The 24,236-nt window shown below is 38.1% G+C and overlaps 1 protein-coding gene across 1 annotated transcript in view; it reads left to right on the forward strand.

Moving 5' to 3' along the window:
* mad1l1 (mitotic arrest deficient 1 like 1) overlaps positions 1-24,236 on the forward strand; it is a 57,136-nt gene that overhangs the window by 27,755 nt on the left and 5,145 nt on the right. Inside the window, exons 16-17 of the mRNA XM_079462245.1 lie at positions 1,977-2,181; positions 5,023-5,213. Coding sequence (XP_079318371.1) covers positions 1,977-2,181; positions 5,023-5,213 — 396 coding nt within the window. The remainder of the gene's footprint in view (positions 1-1,976; positions 2,182-5,022; positions 5,214-24,236) is intronic.

Consider the following 24,236-nt stretch of genomic DNA (forward strand, 5'->3'; position numbering starts at 1 on the left):
CAAACTGCTCCAGCTGTCTCCGGTTTGATGGGTGCCTCCAGACTGCTCTCTCCATAGATGGGAAAGGATTAACATCAGGACTCATAGAAGGCCTCTTCAGAATAGTCCAATGTTTTGTTCTTATCCATTTTGGGGTGATTTTAGCTGCGTGTTTTGTGTCATTATCCTGTTGGAGGACCCATGACCTGCGACTGACACCAGGCAGTACACTACGCTCCAGAATGCCTTGATAGTCTTGAGATTTCATTGCGGCCCGCACAGATTCAAGGTACCCTGTGTCAGATGCAGCAAAGCAGCCCCAAAACATAACCGAGCCTCCTCCGTGTTTCACTGTAGGTATGGTGTTCACGTCTTTGAAAGCTTGATTTTTTTCATCTGTGAACATAGAGCGGATGTGACTTGCCAAAAAGCTTATTATAAATTTACTCATCTGTCCAAAGGACATTCTCCCAGAAGGATTGTGGCTTTTCAAAAATTATTTTTGCATTTATGTTTTTCTTTCAAAAGCAGAGTCCTCCTGGGCCTTCCATGGAGCCCAAAAAGCGAAGGATGGTGCGATCAGAAACTGACGTAGCTTCAGCTTGGAGTTCAGCTTGTATCTGTTTTGCAGTTATCCTTGGTTCTTTTTCTACCATTCGCGCTATCTTCTGTTCAAAATCTGGGGTCGATTTTTCTCTTGCGGCCGCTTGGGGAGGTTGGCTACAATTTCATGGACCTTAAACTTTGTAATAATTATTGTAACAGTTGTCACAGGAACATCAAGCTGCTTGGAGATGGTCTTGTGGTGTTTACCTTTACCATGCTTGTCTATTCTTTTCTTTCTCTGATCCTTGTTCAGTGTGGGACACACAATGATACCAAACAGCACAGTGACTACTTTTCTCCGTATATATAGGCCGAATGACTGATTACAAGATCGGATACATGTGTGATACTAATTAAAGAAACACATTAGCTTGAAATATCACTTTAATCCAATGATGTATTATCTTTTCCAAGGGGTACCAACAAATGTGTCCAGGCCATTTTAGAATATCTTTGTAGCATAAGCAATAATTCATCTCTTTCCACAGCTTCTCTGCTTTATTCTATGAAGAGGCATGCAAGTATACATGGTACAATAGCTTTTAATTTAATCACCCTTCAGGAGGAATGAAGCATTATTTCAATGAGCTGTAAGGGTACAAACAAGTTTGAGCACGTCTGTATGTACTATGACTTTTTGTTCGAAATAGTTTTGCACCATATTAAGAATTTAAAAGGGATTCTGATTAGGTTTGTGTTAGGAGTCTTTTCTTGTTGTTAAAAATAAATCGAATGAATGCTTTAGTTAAAAAGTTATAGCTGACAGTCTGCGCAGCTTGTTTCATCAAAATGCCAAATTTCTTAACAGCTTTCAAACCAGTTTACATTCGAAAAGACATCTAAAAATGACATAATCCTTTCAGTGCTTCTGGGACGTTTTACCATGTTTCAAAGCACCATAGTATTTACACAGTTCATGGCATTAAACCCATAACTGGCTCGGGTCCAGTGTATGAAATTTAGTGGCCTTTAGCGGTGAGGTATTGAACTGCAACCAACGGCTTCCTTAACCCCTCCCCACTCCCTTTCAAAGCATGTGGAGGCTGATACAGGACTAAGATGTCGTCATGTTTTCGCTTTTGAGAAGACGTATTTATGAAACACACTCTGTAGAGCAGTTTGTCCATTTAGGGCTACTGTAGGAACAACATGGTCATTTTCATGTAAGAGGACCCACGGTGTATGTAGATAAAACTAGGTCATTCTAAGTTAATATAAACATAATGTTCATTATGTAAGGTCTTTATGTAAGACATGTTAAGTTATGTATATTGTATTGCATTTCTATAAAGAGAAATGACACACAGCACCTATAAAGTTTACATATTAAGCTTGAATTTCAGTGAATGTTGGAAGCAAATAACCGTTTTCATATTTTTCATGTCCATCAGGGCGACTATGATCCAGTGAAGACCAAGGTGATCCACCTGCAGATGAATCCCACCAGCATCGGCAAGCAGCAGCGAGCTGAAGAGGTGGGGCAGCTCAGGGCCGAATGTCAACGTTTGAGGGACCGTCTCAGAAAAATGGAGGCAGGCGGGGCCATGCAAACAGATGATACCACACTCATCATTCCACCTTCACAGGAAATACTGGGTGAATATACCTTTGTCTAACCTCCTCCTAATCCCTCATCACCACAATGATTGTGCCGTTTTTCTCTCGCTCCTCTCTCTCTCCCGCGCTCTCCCTCTCCTGCTCTCTCTCTCGCTCCCTGTCTCTCCCTTTCTCCCTGTCTCTCTCTCCCTCTCTTGCTCCCTGTCTCTCTCTCGGTCTCTCTCTCTCGCGCACTCTCTCTCTCGCTCCCTGTCTCTCCCTTTCTCCCTGTCTCTCTCTCCCTCTCTCGCTCCCTGTCTCTCTCTCTGTCTCTCTCTCTCGCTCCCTGTCTCCCTCTGTCTCTCTCTCTCTTTCTCTCTCGCTCCCTGTCTCTCTCTCTCTCTCTCCCCCGGTCTCGCTCTCTGTCTCTCTCTCTCCCCCGGTCTCTCTCTCTCGCTCCCTGTCCCTCTCTTTCTCTTTCTCTCTCGATCCCTGTCTATCTCTCTCTCCCCCGGTCTCTCTCTCTCGCTCCCTGTCTCTCTCTCTCTCTCTCTCTCTCTCGCTCCCTGTCTCTCTCTCTGTGTGTGTGTGTTTTTGTGTGTTAGTGAAGAGGTGAGAGTCTAATTAGGACTCAGACCCACGGGTAAACAAACGCCCTCAGTGCTGCTTTTAAATTGCCTCTAGCTTCTCTTTTCTTACTGTTGCTGCTTTATTCTGTGATCTGCTTTTCCTTCCAGATGCCCAGATGATTATACACTTGTTTGTTTGTACTATTCAGAATGCAAAGATCTGGTTACTTGGTGTGCTTTTGATGACTTGATAGCTTGTTTAATGACTGACTATAATGACTTGTTATAATGTAAATAACTTTACAAGGATTGCTTTGAACTGACCCTGGAGTAAATGGTTGTAGCAGAATCTACATTTTTACATTTGAAAAATGAAGAGACCATTTCATTTCATTTAATCCGCATTTCTAGATGTATTGTAGCCATTCCAGAACAGTGTCTGTCGAAGTGACTTAATGTCATCCAACAGCAATGTGAAAGACTGACAGCATGACAAGATTCATGAAAAATGAGATTATCAACTTAAAAAAACTGTTTTTGAACGTTTCCTAGAAATTTATAAAACAAATTCTGTTGTATTGCTTAAAAGTGAGAAATTCGAAGTTTGTGAGAAACAGTGTAAGTAGTTCACAGAATGTAACTACTGTATGTCATTTTATCTAAAGACATACCTATAAATAATAAATAGAAATATATATATTTCCACCTGTTACTGGTGAAACGGGTCAAAATAACTGTGTTTTTGCAGACCTGAAAATGACTTTATCACTCCTGAGGTTCGATTTTCCTGAAATCCAACAGCAACTGTACTGAAATGGCCACAATACATTTGAGAGATCTCATCATTTTTACCGCAGCTGCACATATATACAGTATATACAGACGGAAATGTAAACTGATATTTACTACTGACGCACTGCTGCATTTTGCTCGGTTCTTCATATTCTGCGGAATTAAGATGGAGTATTTGGGCACTTTCTGGTTGCTAAACCTCCTGGCACATGTCCATTGTTAATGTGATAAAATACACCCATGGTTACACTGCTATTGTACCTGTGGGAACTGACTTCACATCCATAAAAAATGACCTTCGGGCCAGACTATTCAAAGCAGTTGAAGCAAGTGCTATGTAAAGTTAGTTTTGAGAGCAGGAAAAGCATCATTTGTTTGGTTTTATATTTTGCATTTAAAGCAAAAGCATTTGTACATTACGTAATACACAGTATATTGCAGAAGTCTATGATTTGGCACGTAAAGTGCAATTAGCTGAGTGCACTTCTTCATGTTTCGCTTTTTATTGAATTAGCGAACATCTGTTTTACTTGTTTGTTTATGCACACTCACTCCGTGGCCATGAAGTCAATAATGTTTAGGTGAAGAATGTTTGATTGCTGTTGATCTACTCGATGTTCTTGCATTTGAGATGGAGTCTGGACGAAATCTGCTAAAAGAGATCGTTTACACACCCAAAAGTGTTTTCAGTTACGATTATTTATGTCGTTTTTCCTCATTAGTTTTTACTTACCTGTTTTTTGGAACGAGACCTTTGTTTTAGAGAGTTGGTTAAAACGTTTCACATTCATCACGGTTTTGCAAACGGATGCCCATTGAGAAATGTGTCTTTCATTCATTATTTTAAAGGAACAGTTCACCAAATAACTCCAGTTGTTCCACATCTGTATACATTTCTTTGTTCTGATGAACACGGAGAAAGATATTTGGAAGAATGTTTGTAACCAAACAGTTCGCGGCCACCATTGACTACCATCGTAGGATATTCTTCCAAATATCTTTCTCTGTGTTGTTCTGTCCTGTTCCGTATGGCAACTGAATGAGATTATAATTATTATAATTTAAAAGAGCTTCTAGTTGATGTAAAAAAGAGATCGGTGTGTTTAGTTATGTGCTGCATGCGCAGTTTAACTGCAGTTACAGTAGACCATAGCAGACCATTTATCTCTCTTTCCAGCAGAACTTTTATAGTCCATAATACAATTTTCATGAATCCGCCATTAGAAAATTAAAGTTGCCGGAGAGATGTGGCTGCTGTTGCACATGCAGAAATGGCTGCCGCTGTAAGACACAGTTGAGTTTTTTCTTATTGACCATTAAGGTTTCACAGTTCTGTAATATTCAAATTAATATCGTCATATGATCTTGGCCTTTAATGGTTTTTCTTGTTTAATAGGCATTCACAATGAGTGGGTCAGCCATGAAAGAAATCACATAGGTAGATCGGGGGAGTTTAGCCATTGATTATATTGGTCAACCATGAAAAATGAATGACTTTGAGAGTGTTTGCTTAAAATCGATGCTTTGAATGTTTTTACAGACCTGCGTAAACAGTTGGAGAGTGCAGAATTAAAGAACCAGCGCCTGAAGGAAGTGTTCCAGAAGAAGATTCAAGAGTTTCGCACAGCTTGCTACGTACTGACCGGGTACCAGATCGATATCACTGTGGAAAACCAATATCGGCTCACGTCCGTGTATGCTGAACACATGGAAGACTCGCTTCTGTTTAAGGTACATTTATCCATATGCAGAAGGGTTAAAGTTGAAGTAGCACAAGGGGCTTGATGTCTAAATGTTGCTTATTGAAAGGTATATCACATTTTTCAGGATATATCAATCATAAATGTTAAAATCACTTAAATGTTAAAGTGACCCTCACTGTGAAATCTAGGAATAGGAGAATCATAGATCAATGCAAAAAAAGAATTTAATGATTTGGCACAAAATGGTTTTCTAAACTTTGATTTCAAGCTTGACCTTATTCAGATATTATTAAAGATATCAAGCTTATATTTTCACATAATGTTTTTACAATACGTCGAATAATACGAATATATGCATGCTCTATGGAAGCTCCTTAAGTTTTATGCATGACGCCCAATGTTTTAAAATGCATGCGCCAATGCTTCCAAGTGTACCTTAAACTACAAAAAAATTTAACCAAGTAAGTCAGAAAATGTTAAAGTAAGCATTTGCTGGGAACATGAATATGATTTTAGGTCAATCTAAAGTTTTACCTTGAGAGATTATCAACAAACAATCCTTGTTTTAGAAAAAAGGTGGTTTGTTCTTTATATTGCATGAAAATCTAAAGAATGACATTAGAACCCAAGGTCAAGGTTAAGCATTCAAAGACCTACAGGAAGAACTTGAGTTGAGGTGTGTGCGCACGCAAGTGTGTGGCCTTATGTGAACCAGCTCAGTGCTTCTTCAAGCCTCGGGTGCATGCGAGGAGCGTAGCGTTGATCTCCGCAGGGGTTACGCTCTTCGCATTGGGTGTTTGCTATGGGGAAACAGAGATTATGGGCGAAGCCGAAATTCAGGAAATTGCTGTGTTTACTTTAACAGCAAGAGTTCATGGTCTGGAATAACTTTTAATCAAGAGAATCGCCTGCTCCAAAGTACGGCATTTGTTCAAGTAAACGTTAAGTGTCTCTGAAAAGTAAACTTACAGCTGCTCAAGTACGATTGTACAGTTTTGTACCGTTTAGTCCCGATAGATTTTATTTGAATCAATTTGTCAGATATCAATGAAGTGTCAAAATATTAGGGATAGACCTCCGGGATCCTGTCTTTTTTTCTTTGTTTGTTTGGAGCAGAATGAGCTTGCTGGCGCTCTTTACCCATGAGAGTTGTTTTCAACTCAGTCACAGATAAAACGAATTTAAGTAGAAAGTATAGTTCTGTATGCTTTTATGTGAAGTTTTGCTTTGCAAACTATACCGGCCAATTAAGAGCTCGCAGCATTATAGAAAACCTGGAATCAACACAGCGTTTCACAGACACTTGTCTTCACAAAATGTATTTAAATGAGTGAAGTTGATCATAATGAATGATGTGATGAATATGCACTCGGTTGAGAACAGATGGTTCATTATTTGTCTTTTCTCCCTACATATTAATGGCATGAATTGTTTATTTTTATTAAACAATGAAAAGATAATTGAAAGAAATAACGGTCTTTTTCTACACACCTACTCTCCCTGTTTTAGAGTGCACTAGATATGTTATTCCCTGATTTTGGTTTTGGTTTGTGACTGAAAGAAAGAAATAAAGTATATTCAGATACAACTATAGACATATGAAATCGGTTTTATTTTCCCCAAATTCCATAAAATCTTTCCCTAAAATAATTTTTCTCCATTTTAATTTTTCTGGATTCTGTTTTCTCTCCATTTTTTACTGTACAATAGTAAATAATATATTTGCCCACATGAAAATACTTAAGTTAACTATTTTATGCTCGTATAAAACTATATAAAAACCTACAGTGGATACTTGGAACCACACGTGGAAAAAAATGTAATGTACTTAACTGTGTTAATAAACCAGTACATTTTCTTTGGTTTTCAGGTCTACTTAAATTTAAGTATTATTGTTTTATTTTTACGTGCTCATTATGTGGATGGTGTGGTAAAATCTGAGTGTTATAACTTATTCAAGGTGACCAGACTTTTATTTTGACAAAGGTTGCTTGACCGTAACTTCAATGCAGTTGAAAGCTCCATACGAGCATAACGTGTGCACTACACGCAATCGAACCACTTTTAATTCAGAAATGCAAAACAAAATTATTTAAACCGCATCTGAATAATTCTAACGTTATTCACAGCACAATTAGCATTTTGTACTTTCTGTTAAAGAAGTAATACATTTGCCAGATTTCATGCCATTCCGTTCTACAGCTAATTCAATGTTAAGCCTGGTTTAAGTGATACCTTCCACATTTTCCACACAATGTGGTTTGGATCAGGTTTGTTGTTTTCTGTTCAGACTGCAAACCGGTTTGGGTCTTATTTTTAACTCCTGCCTTAAGCCTGTTGACTTCAGAGTGAAATAAGTTACTTTAGTCACTTTAGACAGTTCATTATATTTTAAAACGGTGAAGTGCACAGTAGTTTCGCAAGCACTCCTTAAATATTCGCAATTTATCATTTCGCATCATAATGGTAGTCATCCGTCTTTTAATGCAAATGAGAAGATATTGTTCTTATTTTTGGACAGCGGTGTAAATGATTAAAAAAGTGTTATTAATGTGACGCAAAACTGCATGTTCTTACAATAATGTACCTGCAGACATAATTTATCTTTAATTAATTTTCTTCCTTTGTGAACTGGAAAAATGTTGGGTTATAATCATCCTTTATAGACACACACACACAGCGTAATATTGGATTTAAGTTTTGTTATTTGATCGGTAGTTTCCTCAGGCTGTTTAATTAAGGTTGCAGAAAAGCTTCAGTGCGTCTGTGTTGTGTTGTTATTGCTGTGTTTGTGTGTGAATATTTACACACACATGAACTCTTATGAGTTTAGGTATGTGGTGTTCATTGACTAATACAGATCGTTTGTTGACGACTATGAATGTAATTGGCTGTTTTTGTGAACACACTGTCAGCATTAAAATATTTATTGTTCAATTTGATAGATTGATGGACTTGTGTTTATGTCAGGTAAGTAATCCTTCACTGCTTTGTCACTCAATCTCGTAAAGGACCTAGTAGCATTTTTACTAATAGATTTAGCCGTCAGTCAGAAAGCTAATGTAGGAGTTAAAGGGTCTGCTGGGGGCTTCAGGTGCAAGAGTTAAATGTTATATCTGGTTTAGATGCAAACATGCAATATAACCAAAATATAATGTGTTATTCATGTTCCCTAACTTAAAGGTATAGTTCACCCCAATATGAAAATACCGTCTTCAAGTTGATCCAAACTTGTTTTTTGTTCTGCTGAACACAAAGAAAGGAAGAACGTTTGTTACCAAACAGTTCTGGGTCACTATAGACTATCATAGTTGGGAAAAACTACTATGGTAGTTAGTGTTGCTTTCGTCAACAAAAATGATGACAAAATATCAACAAACCTTTCTCACGTGACGAAAATATGACGCAACGTTAATGCTGGTCATGTGACGATGACTATAATTAAATGTACAGTGCAATATTGTTGAGCAATAAAAACGAGACCAAATGTGGTTTACAAATTAAAAACTGTGGTTAAATGTCGCTTCATTTTCGTGGACCAAAACGAAACTAAATGTTACAACTTTAATTCGTCTGACGAATTGTTAAAACAATTCGTGTTGTTTTAACACTTGAACCTAAATGTTCTTATGCAAATACCTGCCAACTAGTTTGTGTGCTAACTGGAGAACATAAATAATATTTAAGGTTGTGACAATTCAACAAGTTTGAGCCAATTTATTTATTTTGTATTGTATTGAAGTGGTAGATTTTTGGTTGCCAAGCTTTACCGGCCAATTAAATGCTAACAGCAGTGCAGCAAAATCACATTAGTAGTTCCCCAAGCCTTGAAGAGTTGCAAAATTCACAAAAATGACTGAAATTGATCATAATGAATGATGTTATGAATGTGCACTCCCTGCTGAAAACAGATGGCTAATTATTCTCTCTTTCTCAGCATATTATTGGCATTGAGTTGTTTTTAAAGCGCAAGCACTCAAAGATAAATGAATAAAAACCTTCCATTTTTTCCCTTAAGTCAACCAGAACAACGTGTTGGTTGTTGAAGGATCCCTAAAGGATCAAAGGACTGAATTGAAATCCTTTCCATTTTTTGTCAGAGTAATGACAGAGAAAGCTAGTTATTTTCTCTCATTTGTCAAACTGTGAGTCATTGACGGGTTCTCGTGAGAATTGTCTCCGAGTCATTGAATGTCTCCCTTGTTTCGAACAAATGAGTAAAAGACAAAACCACATAGATCCAAAATGAAACTTTCGAGAAAAGTAACAACACATTTCCCAATGAATTGCAATTTCTATGTTTAAATATCCACAGTATCCACAGCTGAACTGTGTTTGTAAGTCGTTTTAAAGGGAGAGGTTATGTCACGACATCCATAATTGATTTGATATCCGCACTAGCATTTTTCATCAAACGCCGCGCTGAATCAGCGTTCTATGGCAGCAATGAATATGCAGCTCAATGTTTGGTGTCCTTGGATATACCAAATTACCCCTTGGAGATCAATAACACATCTATCTATCAGACTGTCTGTAGAGTTGAGAGGTAGGAGAGCGGGGGAACATTTCATAAAGGAGAAATGGGAGGCATTACTCGATACGTTAGGAATATGGAAATGAGGCTGAACCTTCCAGATCTCTGATAAAGGATTATTTCTAACAACCTGAAGAACCAGGCCTGAAATGCAATCCATTTTGGTGCGATAACACAGTACACCAGTATTCCCAAATGTTATTACCTGCAAAAAAAAAAGAGAGTAGAATTGGATGATATAGTGGGATACGATGCATTTTCTTCCAATTTAGCGGGTTAATGATGTTTTCTCGTTGTCATTAGCAGTCGAACGATGAAAATGTTCCCCGAAACCGTTTTTAGCGCATATAATTCGGTAAATGCATCTTACTGATCACAAGCTTTGTGTTGAAGATAAATGAATACATTAGCTCAACCCAGATTGCATTCAAACTGGGATTAAATGACATACTGAGCTATTTCACTAACATTGCTATCAGAATAACACGCATACACTTCAGTAAGATTATATTTAGACAGTATTCCGTATATTAAAGTGATAGTTCACCCAAAAATGAAAGTTCTTTCATCATTTACTCCCCCTCTTGTCATTTCAAACCTGTATGACTTATGGTCATACTTATGTCTTTCAATGAGATATAAGATGACATTCATTTAAAATCATTACTTTTAACATATTAGCATTCGCATTCTGTTTGATGGTGTTACTTTAGCTAACACAACTGGCTAGCATGGCGCTAATTAGGTTCAAATTCCAGGGTCAACACGGAAGTGATTTAAGTGTAATATATTTGTAAAAGAGACCATTTCTACATTATTAATCAGGTTTTTTATTATTATTTCAGTTTTTTTATTTTGAAGTATGTGTTTAGGTAAAATAATAATTTTTGTTTCATTCTGTGAACTACCAACAATATTTCTCCCAATATATTTAACGATCTAACCGCATGGTCTAAAGTGCACGGCGCAGGTGCGATCAGGGCGTATCCTTATCCACTCTTGCTAGTTTAACGACGGGAAAAAAGTTGACGCGCCCGGGCACATGGTCTAAACGGGATGTCCCGATTATCTTAATGAGTAATGATTAATGGGTTTTTTGGGTGAACTTGCAGTAAACCAATCAGAGTCTCATTTATCATTCCCTATAAGAGCCGGTTTCCTCGTGCCATGGCGGATTCGCACTTTACACGGCGGATTCGCTCTTTACACGGCGGATTCGCTCTTTACACGGCGGATTCGCTCTTTACACGGCGGATTCGCTCTTTACACGGCGGATTCGCTCTTCACATGGCGGATTCGCCCTTCACATGGCGGATTCGCTCTTTACACGGCGGATTCGCTCTTTACATGGCGGATTCGCTCTTTACACGGCGGATTCTCTCTTTACACGGCGGATTCGCTCTTTACACGGCGGATTCGCTCTTTACACGGCGGATTCGCTCTTTACACGGCGGATTCGCGCTTTACACGGCGGATTCGCGCTTTACACGGCGGATTCGCGCTTTACACGGCGGATTCGCGCTTTACACGGCGGATTCGCTCTTTACACGGCGGATTCGCTCTTTACACGGCGGATTCGCTCTTTACACGGCGGAATTTGCAAGTGCAAAGACTGAACACTATTCCAGAGAGGAAAACCTGTATATTTATCTTTATGTACACAATAATAATATTTCTATAGTAATATTATGCAGTCTATTTTCAGTTCCTCAAATGAGCAACACGCCAACAATGCGCCTAAAACACCCTTATTTAGACCAGCTCACGGGTTCGCAAATGAGCGCAAATGCCTTTGCTATTTAGACAACCGGCCACAGGATGGGACAATGAGAACCACGTCGGGCTGAAAATGGCAAAAACACTTGCGCCGCATTGCCCCGAGTGTACGAAAGGGCCCCAAATGTTGTCTGAATAAAGGAATTGTCAGTTTTGGCTGATTTATTGGCTTTAATTACAAGATAAAAGCTCAGTAACATGTAGAGGAATTTAGTTAAAAGCAGTTAATTTGAGTACATTTTCATTGCGATTTTAAAGGAATAGTTCACTGTCAAAATGAAAAATCTGTCATCACTTAGTCGCACTGTTGTCAAATTAAACCTGTGTGAACACAAAAGAAGATATTTTGAAAGACACGTTGGTCCCCATTGACACAAACCAAAGCAAGTCAATGGGGACCATCGGTTTTCTGTTAGCAACATTTTTCAAAATGTCGTCTTTTGTGTTCTGCCGAAGAAAGAAGGTGATAGAGGTTTGAAATGACAAGAGGTCATGTAAATAATGAGTTTTCATTTTGAATATGAACTATTTCTTTAGCTGCAGATAGATGCATTTGAACATGTCGAGTTTTTATTCGATAAAACAGACAATTGTGATCTTTTCCAATATGGTATTGCATGAATGAATCTTGTCATTGTGTGTCTGTGTGTGTGTGTGTGTGTGTGTGTGTGTGTGTGTGTGTGTTAAGTCCTTGCCTGTGAAATTAGGCCTGTTGAAGCCACCTGCGACCCTTCTGCTGAAGATAATTCACTGTCAATATTTGTTAACCTTGAGTTACACACACACACACACACACACACACACACACACACACACACATTCATATGTTATCATTCACTCAAACACGCACACACCTCATCCATTAAGATTAAGCTGTGATGTCAATCGTGACAGATTGACTGAGGTTTGATTTTAAAACACAAAGCATTTTTGTGTGGAGTACTGAGTGTTAACAGACGAGGAAATCTAGTATATGAAGCTCTATACAGTTTAAAGCAGAGAACAGACACACAAATCTGTTCAAAGTGTTTCTAGGATTCAGTTCAGTGAGCCATGAAGTAAAAACTTTGGAGACAACTGCTGTCTCTGTTAATTAGAGTTTCATATTAAATCATGGTTAATAGTTTCAGCAGATGCGAGTAAAGTTTTTAATTAGAGGTGCTGTTAATACTGTGCCGTGCTTGTATTTAGTTACTGTAAACCAGTGATGTTGGGAAACATTCTCAGTGGACATAAATTAGAAACGATGTAATGTTTTTATTCAAATCAGTGCACTTTTTGCCAAGTGATGCATGAGTCATTGCATCAATTCGACATTATTGTTTGTTTATTAATGTTTAGAGTTTGTTGTGTAACAGCTTATCTAACTTATACTGTTTTAAAATATATTCTAATTACTGTAAAGAAATACAAATAAACATGTTTCTAGGTGCAATGCATAATGGGTAATCTGCATGAGGTATGTTAAATGGATACTTTAGTTCACCTTTAAAATGAAAATTCTGTCATCATTTATTTAGACCCGTATGACTTTCTTTTTTTGAAGATTTTGAAGAATGTTGTCAACAGCCCCTATTCATTTTTATTGGTGACATTAGATTGGCTGTGGTGTTCTGTTACCAACATTTTTCAAAATATCTTCTTTTGTGTTCTGCAGAAAAACGAAAGTCATACGGGTTTGAAATGACAAGAGGGCACGGCGACATGTAAACGATGACAGAATTTTGATTTTAACTACTTTACCCAACAGCATTGGACTCTATTTACTACCATTGTATAGACACAAAAACTGAGACATTTCGCAAAATATATTCTTTTATGTTCCCCAGAAGAAGGGAGTCATATAAAGGTTTTAAAAAACATAAAATAATGACCGAATTTGTATTTTTGGGTGACCTGTCCCTTCAAATCACCAGCATCAACTATATTTTTATTGTATGGCTGTTGTGTGAATTTCCTTTGTTGTTTGTTTTACTTCTATCCCTTCCTCAAGTCTTAATTATGTTCTGAATCTCTGGGTTTCTCTTATGTTTCTTTGTTGTATCTCCAGTTACTTATGAACATGTGCGCTTTTCTTTTTCTAAGTTGGACAACTTGAGGTCCCATTTATGTCTGTAGCACAAACCGATGTAGAGTTGTGCAATTTCAAGTTAAATACTTTTCTGGTGATTACCTGTTCACTTCATATTATGAAACCTTGTTACCAAACCTTAGGAACATTAACCAAAGTTTATGGGTATATGTTTTGCTTTCTAAGCCATTAGGTTGGCTCCATTATTAGCATTGGCAGTAACTCAACACAGTAAGTGAATCTCAGTCCAGCTGTTAATTCTAATCGCCAGTGACTCCTTTGGTTAAATGGATTTGTATCGATGAAGAAGATATAGAGTATCCTCTTAAATGTTCACGTGGACTCAAATCATAGATATATTGCTTATAAAATTAGATTGTGTGCATAGTACTGCATTCTGGGTAGGTAACCACAGGTGGTCAAGATTTTCTCCAGTTTTGTGGAGGTCAAAGTATCTGTGCATGATTTTAAATGCCGGTTTCAGTTATTAATTTACATTTATTCATTTACTAGAAACTTTTATCCAGATTTGTCAGGGTGTCATTTTGAAATGGTTGAGAAAAAAACTTGATTTGTGTATTTCTGTTTTTTAAGTCCCCTTGAACCGAAAGTTGTGATCGTTTTTACTTCCGTATTTTTCAGAGTGAAAATGCGAATGAGAAAAATAGCGGGCGTGGCTTTAGTCTTTCTCTAAGATTTGAATTGATGTAGGAATACTGCCGTTGCAATTTTAAATGAAACTGGCAGCAGGCTGACAGTTAAAGGGGAGGAGTTAACAGATGCTCCGCCCAAGCCGTCTAACATACATCATCTAAGATTTTCTAAAGATTTTGAGGGCACACAAATTTTAAAAAGAGAATGACCCACATTGTTAAACAATTTAGAATAAACGCTTAAATATGATATGTAAAATAAGCATTGTTATTTTTAACTTCATTGGGACTTTAATTTTAAGAAGTTTTTTTCATCAAGATCGCTGTATTTACTCATTGATATTTAACATCTCACAAATAGACTGTAAACAAACAGCCTTGTGAGTTTTTGTAACCAAATGAGCAGTTGGGTATTTGTATTCTTCTAAATCCCATGTGTCATCTTGTTTACTTGGCACGTCATTAACCGCATTCACGTATTGACAAGCACACAGATTTAAGGTGTGAATGAAAAGTTTGAAAACCAAATAAATACACTTTCATAATTATGCATGCTTAATTCTGTTCTGCCGGTAATTCCATCTATATGTGACAACCTCAAAGCCGTGAATAAATCAAAACATGACAGGAAAATAATTGCGACGTTTTATTTGCGTGAACGCACGCCTAATGCTTACAGTATCTGGCAGTTTAATTTTTGCACTGTCCGGCGTTTATCTGTAACACGACCGCCACCTAAGGAAGCATTCTCTTTATCTCCCGGCAGTGTTTTCCAGTTCTTGCCGTTCTCTCTTATCACCTCTTAACTCGGTTTCGGTTATTGTCAGACCAGGTTGGCCTTCGTGATTGCTGCCCTCAGCTATGTCTTCAGCTTCAGCAGTAATCAGACACTTCTCAGACGTGAAACCAATCAGACTTTTTCCCCGCTGAGCTCGTCTCAACAGGGAGCCAGCCAGAGAAAATACTCAATCAATGGTCACAATTAAATGAGAAATAATTAAAGGAGCAAAACATGAGACGATGGAAAAACTTCTTAACTTCTGTAGCAATACTTTTCACTTTTTCACTGCTATTTGGCAACTTTTGGAATCGTGTTAAAAGTTATAGTGACTGGTTTGAAGTGTCTGCTTTTCATGCCAATGGTCACTGTGTTTCCGTGTCTACAATAAATGGTTTGTTTTATCAGAAATTACCCATGGGTCATTTGATGCTTGTTGTGTACAAAGGTGGTGGGAAATGAGTAGGTCTAATCTCATTGGCTTTACCTAGCAGTGGGCTACTAACCATGGCCTACGTCAGGGCAATTTCATGCAAATGTCACCCTTAAGATGAAAAAGTTTTTACCAAGGTTTTCACCATAGCGAAAGGTCACATGCCACTCATGTAAGTAAATTGTCACATACATAATGGCCTATAAAGGTCATAAATAGACAACTTCTTTGTGTTCTATATAGAGCCATCTCTTCTCCGTGTGTTGGGTGTTGTTGCTTCTGATTTGCACATTTTAATGCACAGAAATCCTACAAAGTGTGTTCTCTCAAAAACGTGTGTCCTTTTTGTAACATGCATAACCCATGAGTTCTTCTCTCTTTTAACATAGAAACCTTATGCACGGACTGATTCAAATTTTTTTTGTGTTGCCTCAACACACTTCCAACGGGGTCTCAAGATTACTTAAAATCAATAGAAATAAGCTAAAACAACTAAAATCAAGAAATTTCTTGGTTAAAATGTCTTGTGCCGGAGGGGCTCAAATTTAGTTAACAGTGGGGGGCCGTAAAGTATAAAAAAGAGTTGATCCACTGCTTCACATTCAACCCAGAACCTAGCATTGTGTTGCACATTTTGCATGTACAAATCCAGCACCATATTGCATTTACCTTTGTCCTGAACCCAAGAACAACATTGTCTGCTGCATCAAAGCAAACCTTTGAATCCAATGTGGCCTCTCATCTCTGCTGTAATTAGTATCTCTGCGCTTTGATGGTGGGCGAATTTTGTTACTAATGTACCCGGCTTCCATATTTCAAGTAATATTAGATTAATTTCAACCTCTAACGCTTTGTCCCCGCTACAGTGTTCACCTTCAAAGAAGCGGTAAACAGTCCGTGTTTCATTCTGTCTGCTTTTGCTATATTTGAGCCAAAATGTCTGCGTCTATTCAGCAGGATGAAAACAGCGCTGGGAAAGCTCAATTCTGGATGCCTTTCATTATAATTTTAGTGTACAGCCGTTTCCCACCGTGAGGCGAGCGCCACAGTCATTGTGCGGCTTTTACAAAACGTTCATTGTTTGTTACGGGTTTTAGCATAAGAGCTCATCGGCTGCGAGGGAAATGTATGCTTTCACATCTGGGCATCAGAACCCCTGAAAGCCATTTTAGCATTCACTTCAAAGTACGTACTAGGCTGTGATTCATTCAGATGGTTAAATAAATCCTGGAAAGTAATTTTGCATATATCTGTAATCACCCATGATGTGCTAAAATACACCTGTCTTTTTATGTTTGTTATCATCACCAGTTCTGTATTCAAATAAGTACAGAATTCAATTAAAGGTCCTAGCAGATCGCGATGTCGTTCACTTTGACCCCTTTTATTATCATCCACATAGCCTTTATGACGCCTCCACAAATGTCATTAACCCAACCGTATGTGTTTGCTGACAGTTTACCGTGTCTCAGCTTTAACCTTTGCCTCTCGCCCGAAACCTCAAAGGTTAGGATGATGAAGATTTCCGCTTTGATAATCTGCATGGTAACAGCAGGCCTGCTTTGATTGTGACGCCGGTACGACAGATGTCTCTGCAACGACCTTAATCAACGTTCTGGCATTTCCTCTCGTCCAATCAGGGCTTGATTACACCTCGCTGATGAGCTAATAATCAGAGAGAAATCAAGAATATGTTTGCGAGCGTAGCGAGAGCGAGCTCCTGAGGACTAGTAACCGAGGTAAATATGCTAATTTATGAAAATAGGTAGTAATGAGAGATCATGTCAAGGGTTTAAATGACACAGGTAACTGTCGTTGGGTTTTTGATTTTGCTTAGCGTATTGTAAACAGACAGGACCTTAAACCAATGGCGTGTTCTGTAAAAGCGAAAGTAAAGCGCGAGAGAGATGGGAAGAATATAAACACATAAACAGCTCACAGAACACTTATTACTGTTTGTTAGGTGGGGTCAATTTATAGGGTTAAAAATTGGCATCGTTTTTTAACCAGTTGGGTTTAATAAAAGGTCTCTAACCTCAAATATGAGAGAGTTGTGTTGATTTGGATCAGTAAGCAACACCTAGCAACCACCTGAGCCCCCAAGCAACCGCATAGTGATGCCCTGGCTACTACTCATGTTGAGAAAATGTTGTAGTTGGAAATATGTAAGGTTGTATTAGGGCTGTGCAATGAATCGAGATTAATCGCAATAGTCACTTTTGGCTTACAACGATTACAAAAACGTAATATTCGTGGTGAAACTATTATTCTGTGGCAATCCATTTAGCAAGGGACTACAGCGTTTATTCGTTTTTCAGCTGAATCTAATTTAAAAAGACATGTTATTTATTTTTTGTATGTTGTTTTAAAAGTATGTCATTGTAAATAATCGCGATCTTAGCATTGGCCAAAATAATTATGAATGTTATTTTTATCAAAACTGAGCAGGCCTATGTTGTGTGACTGTCCAGAGTGTTATCCGTATCATTTGATATCGAGAGTCTAAAGTCAAAGTAAAAAATTAACCATAAGGAGGAGTTTTTAAACCCGGATCCCTAGGGGGTCTCCAGAATGTTATAGGGGGTCTCCAGGAAATGTTTGAGAAACGAAAGACAGCGAAAACTGTAAAATTCTACTGGAAATTATTACGGTTTAATTTCTACAATCAATATGTTGTCTTTATAATATCACACGTACTATTTGTCTAAATAGAGTTTAAATGCTTCTTCATTAATGCTTCAAAAATGGATATTTATTTTAAAAAGGTGGACCCTCGCAAAAGGTTCATCGTATTAGCATGAAAGTAAACAGTAGATGAAATCGCTTGTAGCTTGAGCTGTCCTGCAGACAGCATTTGATCAATTCATGCAACTTTGAGTGCAAATACCATATAGTTTTATTAATTTAAATTTGCAAACCAAAAACAATCCAAGCTGCCTTTGGAAGGACTCTCCATATCTGTCCCTAGTGGGATTCCTAGGACATTTGTTTTGACACGTATTCTTTTGTTATTTCACAATTGTAAAGTACTAATTAAGTGACCGGTAAACATATTAGACCGCAATATTTTTACGGTTCTCATTTAGTACCCGATGAATACCTTTTGAGTCTTAACACTAAACCATTTAATCCAACACCTGCTTGTACCTCATCCTTACAAGAAAGAGAAATGATCTTTAATAATCTCATTCGACAGAACCACAGTGCGACTCTTCATCCGTCTCCTATCTCCGGGCAGCCCCTGTATGCTTTAATAGAGCTTTTATGAGTTTTTTTTTATTAAGATTGCAGTAGATGTTCGGAATTCATGCACGGTGACATCCCTGTTCATGACCAGATGTGCTTTTCAGATCAAGAGTCTACTCTGTACTGGTGAATATAGTGAATGTTAGTGCACATGTGCATGCTCACCCCATGGCTAATGTGTAGCTCCACGGGTGTACTTTTGATTTTGTTGACAAAAAAATGCTGTTCTGATGTCTCGACCACTAACATTTACAGTACTAGGCAAGACGTATTAAATGCTTCACGAATTTTTTTTATAAAATGTAAGCATATTTAATCCGATTATTTTCTCATGTTTTGTTTGTTTTCTTCAGATTTAATAGTCTCTAGTATGTCATCCATGCAAAACACTCTTCTAGATTACAAGCAAATGTAGCGTGTGCACATGCGACGTTCATTCATGCGTAACAGCGCTCGGTGTTTTTCCAGAAAACATGAACGCAATGAGCGACTTGAGCTTTGATTTGATCTCCAGAGACCGCCGGAGAAAGAGTGGCTAAGCATAAAGACATCATCTCTGTCCATCACATCTGTCTGGCTGGGAGGGTTTGAGTGCTATTGCAGGTGACATTCTACTGTATGCCAGACCTTCCAGCTCGCTTTTATTCCTCCCAGACCCCGCTCGACTCATAAAGCATATGTCAGCCGTCATGTTAGCATGTCACGACTCCAGACAGTGTTTGTCTGTGGCGGATGTTTGTCATGGGGGAAGAGGTTTTGTAGGGACAGAGAGCTTTTTGTACCGATTAATATTTATTTGGTTGGAGAAACACGGGCGGGAGGCCATTTCACAGATGTAAGGTACAAGAAATGTGAATTTAGCAGAAATTAAAGAAGTTTTATTTAGTGGTGCTGGAGCTAAAATTTGTTTCGATTTGTTCTGGGTGTTGCTATGCAGTTGCTAGGGTGCTTTGAATGATTTATTTATTTATTTGAACTGTTTACCTTTTTAGGGGAAACTCTTTGCACTTGCTTAGAAAAATAAAAGCCACACAATTGTAGGTCTTGCTTTTGTCTGTTGCACAAATTAGGGAGGATGATTTATGCGCTAAAGTTTTAATACTCAAAACTTTTCGCTCTGTCCTATATCTTAAATATGATCAGCAGGAATAGTCATATCAAGCATCAATAAACATGGTCAGGTAGGTTTTTATGTTGAAAGAGATGCAAGTTTTACAGTATTTCTCGGACTGTTTCAGAGATAATGGCCTCGCCACTCGTTCATCTGTCCGTTTTAATGCATAATCTGCAGATGCCCTTTGACATACATGGATGTTTTTCTGCTGATTGTTACTGATGGCTGACAGCGGGATCTAAATCTGACTGGTATCCAGTCAAGCATTCTTTATCGCTCTATTATGCATATAGCAGAAACATAAATAGACAAAATGCAAAGGCTGGAGATTTCTGCAGAACATCAAAGGAAACAGAATGGACCTCATTCATGAAACATACATACATTTATGAGTACATTTTAGTAATTTACGCGTAAAACAAACCCGAAAATTGTAAATTTTTCATATTTATAGTAAAATGTGTGTATGTTAATGAATTCCAATTGTTTGTAAACAGGGCGCGCATGCACGCTCATTCACAGCATAATCCCCGCCTATGAATGACAGCTACGCAAATTATGTATATTGGATTTCTGGAATCCTCCGGACTTCATTCTTTAGTTTGGCTTCATTATATTGCAAGAATTATATACTAATAGGCCATATGCTTACCAATAAATTAATCAATGAAACTTTGTCCAATAATAAAACATGCTCTTCTGAAAACGACCAGCTGGTGGTGTCTGAGAAGGCTTTGGGGGCAATTTGCCTACTTGTTACCAGTATATTATTTTGAAGAAAATTACTTAACAATAGAGAAGTTAATGTTAACGGTAACTGCATTTTTGTGTATGATGGTTGGTCAATGTAGTGTTTGTCCCGGCTCTTCTCCACTGTGATTGGACTGCTGTGAAAAAAGGACAGTGTCGAGCTCTGCGTTTTACCCAAAGTTAATAATGATCAAAGACAGGGCAAAAGAACTCGTGAAATATCAGTATGATTCATAGTGCATCTAAATGCAGTGTCATTAGTTTGTCTAAAAGAATACAGAACGTTACGTGCGGTTTTACACACGGTTTACACATAGTAGGGAGCAGGTGTACATTTCTTTCGTACCATCTAACATTTTGAAAATATGAAGATTTTTATGAATGCGAAAATGAATGTCAAAATGACTATACGAACGATTTACACAAAAATGGTTCTGCTCGTGTTTCATGAATGTGTGTCATGGTGGATATACAAAGTGTGTTGTGTGTACTTCAGTCCAGGCGTTTATAATAAACCTATAGACCTTACAAAAGGACTATAACAAGTATTATATAACTATTATCAATAGTATACATTATAAAATATATACAGACACAGAAAAATACACTATTTCAACACTTTTTTCAGATTGTTTGAATATATTTGAATTTTGTGAACTACTAAAAAATGAAAACTGGACAAACAGATCAAAACAACAGAAAAGATTCTCGTTTTTTTGCCGTATTTGAGGCCTGAAAAAATACAAAGTTCATATTCACTTTTAAGCAATACAAAATTAATTTAGGAAAAGTTCCAAAATTATTTTTGTGCGATAACTTTGTGTGATTTTTATCAGTTGTCATGCTGGCACCTTTAACATTGCTGTTGGTTGACTTCATGTCTCTCCTGAGGTTTGATTTAGTTGAAATTCACCAGACACTGGACTGAAATGACCACGATACATCTAGAAATGCTGATTAAATGAAAATCTGGAATGGTCTGTTAATATTTTCCACGACTGTATTTATAGTCTAAATATTGATAATTCAGTCGGTCAAACAAATGGATTTTAAACTGCATCCAGATTATAAATTTTGGTTGCTCATTTGCAAGCTCCATAAAATATAGAATTATATAATGCTCTTATCGCTTAAACCCACATATGTGTGTAGTTTATTAGGACAGTGAAAGTAAACCCTTGATAATGGTTTTGATATTTACTCCGCCAGTCACTCTGTTGTTCCTTTTTCAGCTGAGGCAAAATGTCAAAATCTGCATTTAAATGGAAGTCTTTTTGTTTTACCATTTGCATATTTCTGATTATTCAATTACGTCTCCTCCTCCATTCGCAGCGTCTGGCCCTCAGTCTCTGTTGGGAGGTCACAGGGCACTGATTCCAGATCGGCGGTCGCCAACCGTAGATACGCGTGCATAAGTAGGCTACCAGACAATGAAAGGAAGAGACAAATATTGGGTTTGTTATTTGGTTGTTTGTGTCGGAAAGAATTACAGTAAGTCCCTTGTATGCATGACCGATTAGCCATTGGTATTGTCCTGTCACTTATCATGTTGTCTTCGAACTTTTTCCTTGTTTTCTTTTGATTTAGTTTATTTAGCCATACTGTAGATGCATCTCGATCTGAAGGCTGGGTCGAACGTGTTGTGTTTGGAGATGAAAGCACTAAGGACTGTCAAAGATGACTCATAATAGGCAGAATCCATCAAACAAGCCTTTTCGATTGTAAGAAACAAAACAGCATCCTTCATTACTTCTCCTCTCCTAGACAATAATGCAGCTGAAAAAAACTACCAAAAACACAATGTCATTCATTGATGGCGGATATGTTGAGGTTTCCTCTTTTGCTTAGATGTGTAGTAATTTATTAAATAAACCGAAATGGGAGGGAACGTAAGCGTTCAACAAACAGCTTGCTTGAAAGATGCAGGTGTATTTCGCCTTACAAGTGATGTGGGAATGGATGCAAGTTACATATAAAAAATACTTTGATTAGAAACTCTGTTTAAGCAAACACCGGACACAACAAAAGGTGGAAGACAAAGTGTTTATTGACCGCTTTGAGCAGTGAGCCATCGACATCAGGAAGACTCCAAAGGAGTTGTGACCGCTGTTTGAATGCAGAAAGATGCCGGTGAGTTAATTGAGGAAAAGTGGGTCACACCATCACGAAACAGCACTGAATAATTCACCAAGCAAAGCTCTGTGCGAAAATGATAATGAGGTTACGGCCAATGTGGTAAAGATCGCTGGAAAACCGTCTGCTCTAACGTACTGACGGTTCCGTTCGCTGCTTGAGTAAGTGGACTGCACTTAACGGTGGAGTGGCAAAATGCAGAACACGTTTGGAAAGGGTTCCTTTGACTGCATCAAACGCCTTCTGGCTGGAAAGTGTCTGATGAAGACTTTGTACATTAAAGCAGTCCCGTTGAAGTTTTGGTGTTGGGAACTTTCAGAATCACATTCTCTTGCATGTTTCGAAGTCTCTTGATTCACTGCATCTGTTTTCAGTGACATCATAGATTGCTTCTCCACTAAACACATCTGTTGTTTTTCTAACAAGCTGTCGAAAGCTCATCAAAACAGTAGCGTTTTGTTCAAAACATGAAGTTCAGACTTTTTTTACTGGACTTCTTCACCGTAAACTCAGAAAGAATGGCCACTTTTGGAGTAATGTAAGATGGTTAACTGTTGTATCTTTATTTGAAATGACAAGGTCTGCAGTCAGGACGTGTACGGGTTATAATTTCTGTGCTGTCGCCTCGCAGCGTGCAGTGGTGTTTAGTCACGTGACTGGTTTGCCCATGTTTGGGTGGTTAAGATGTTTGGGTGGTTAAGATGAGCTGCCGCCATGCAGCTTGTTGTTTCAGCAAGAGATGGTGCTTTGGCTAGTGGCATACATATAACATGCGTTTGTGTGTTTGGTTTTACGCTGTGTCTTATCACACTGGCATACTTTTATATTTCTCGGCAGCAACAAACTTTTGCTTCTATTATCTAGCGCCGACAAAAAAAATGTTTTACTTTTATCCATAGAGGACAGTGGAGTCAGACAGGAACATGAGGGTAAGAGTTTGCACATTCTTCAAAATATCTTCTTTTGTGTTCTGCAGAAAAAACAATTCAGACATTGACTAGGTGCCACAAAAGTAGTACTTTTAATATTTTGAATGAAACTAAAATGTATTTTGTCGTGAAGGAATGTTAGATTTGTTTAACCTTTTAATGAACCATAGAAAGAAAAATCATCTTAGTTTAAGTGTCACTATCATAGTAATGGAGTGGAATCGGGACATGACCTGGGTCCCCGTGAGCCAACAGCTCATATATGTGTTTGGAGCACTAACCACTTGGCTACCGATCCGACGCCCCGGCAAAATGAGGGCTGACTGTTTTCTAGCATAAATGTGTAAGACGTAGTGTGTTATTTGGTAGCTAATGCAGACTTTCCTTTGTTCGTGTGTTGTATCATGTCACGCGTATGTTAAGGCACCATTTGCTGTTAGTAAGGAGCAGTTGGCTAATTATACATCTGCCTAATCAGTAGATAAAGCTAATTAAACAGCCAATTACAGCCCTTCACACGCCTCCGCCTCGCACTCACCGCAATGACAGCTTCCCGTTTCCTCTCTTTGAGCTCGGCAGGGAGCTCTCGCACCAACAGATGACTCAAAAACTGGAAATGAAATTTGATGGGATA

Source organism: Barbatula barbatula, assembly GCF_947034865.1.
Source record: "Barbatula barbatula genome assembly, chromosome: 8".
Classification (NCBI taxonomy): Eukaryota; Metazoa; Chordata; class Actinopteri; order Cypriniformes; family Nemacheilidae; genus Barbatula; species Barbatula barbatula.